This window comes from Bipolaris zeicola (genome assembly GCF_000523435.1).
Source record: "Bipolaris zeicola 26-R-13 unplaced genomic scaffold scaffold_754, whole genome shotgun sequence".
Lineage (NCBI taxonomy): Eukaryota > Fungi > Ascomycota > Dothideomycetes > Pleosporales > Pleosporaceae > Bipolaris > Bipolaris zeicola.
This window is the reverse complement of record NW_006912803.1, coordinates 1-1461: the sequence shown is the minus strand read 5'-3', so window position 1 is coordinate 1461 and position 1461 is coordinate 1. Positions and strand designations below refer to the sequence as shown.

Genomic DNA, 1461 nt, shown 5'->3' with positions numbered 1-1461 from the left:
TTACGTTGTTGTGACTCAATTGCGTAGAACGTAAGGTCAAGTTTGGTGGGGTGGGCCACTTACTGGGGTGGGCCGCTTACTGGTGGAACACGTTAATATAATAGCGTACGTAAGACTACTTAGATTAGTATTAGTAGTAGCGTTACTTAGAGGTATATAGAAGTTTATAGAATATTAAATAAGCCTTAATTTAAATAGACACCTATAGGTCTTATATAATAGAATATTAAAAATCTATTTACTAAGCTACTATAGAGGTTAGGCTATATAGTCGTTCTTCCACTAGGCTAAATCACGCTCTAGTTTAGATGCTATTCGGATATATGTAGAAACGGGCACTAAGCCGTTATAGGTAAGAAGATATAAGAGATTAGAGTAAAATATAAGTATTTAACTCTTAGTAACATAGATAGGCTAATAGCTTCTTACCTATTAAGGTAGTCTCTTACTATATTAGGTAAAAAATATAGTTTATATATAGGGCTATAAAATAGGCTACTTAGCATCCTAATTAGGTAAGTATTAGTAGAGTAAATTTAGAAAAATCATCCTCTAGTAGAGACCTAACTTACTTCGCTAAACTTAGTAATATTTATTTTAATTAAAGTAAAGCATTATTATATATAGAGAGATTTTTTGAAGTAAAAGAATATTAAAAAATGTTAAATAAACAATAGAAAAGAAAAGTGTAAAGCTAAAGTATCGATGATTAGTGCTAAGCTCTCAAGCTAAGTCAAAGTGGAGCTACTGCTGTGGTCACATGAACAACACAAGGTACGCCTAAACACGGCGCGCAGCGTTGAATACGACGCGCAGCGTTGGACATATACAATCCAACTAGAATCCAAGAATAGCGGCGTTATGCTATCGCTACTTGCGTATCTTAGTTTCTGGGTACACATGTTATCTCGCAATATATTCCTGTTCTGGCATTATAGGGCGTAATATCATCAATGTTTATGGAACATCTAGGCTGCCATCTGCGGAGCTGCTTGCCTTATAGTCGGGCGAGCGCCAGGAAGAGAATAGTGTATCCGTAAATATATGTTCAATACACTCTATTCTCCAGCTGGTATGCTAGGCTATTCTCTCTTGGGCCATCGTTCATGCACTCGTCCGCACATATAACGGGTCTGTTCTACCTTTGAGCAAAACAACAGTTTAACAAGAACTTCACTATCGTCTCCAGATCCGACAGAATTCGATCTTGTAGCCTTTGCCAAGATGCAACACTTTGCCATTTTTCTCAGCTTCATTGCTTCTGCAATGACGGCGGCAGTCCCTCCCTCCCTACAACCGCCCTTACCTATTGGAGAGATTGGCTGGCAGGGCTCTGTCACTCCCGGTGGACCTACGATAGAAGTTTGTGTCAAGATAAATTGGTGGAAGTAGCTGCTTATTCTAATAGAACTCAGAGGTAGAGGTCTCTGCCTTCTACTTGTTCCTAGTAGACTCAGAGGC

At 38.6% G+C, this 1461-nt stretch overlaps 1 protein-coding gene across 1 annotated transcript; it reads left to right on the top strand.

Annotated features, from left to right (window-relative positions):
- Nucleotides 1–1224: 1224 nt before the first annotated feature.
- COCCADRAFT_10590 (uncharacterized protein) lies at nucleotides 1225–1448 on the top strand (the record flags this gene model as incomplete). The annotated part of the gene is made up of 2 exons (XM_007720875.1): nucleotides 1225–1362; nucleotides 1422–1448. 2 exons carry the CDS (start codon nucleotides 1225–1227, stop codon nucleotides 1446–1448), a joined length of 165 nt encoding a protein of 54 aa, XP_007719065.1.
- Between the last annotated feature and the right edge of the window lie 13 nt (nucleotides 1449–1461).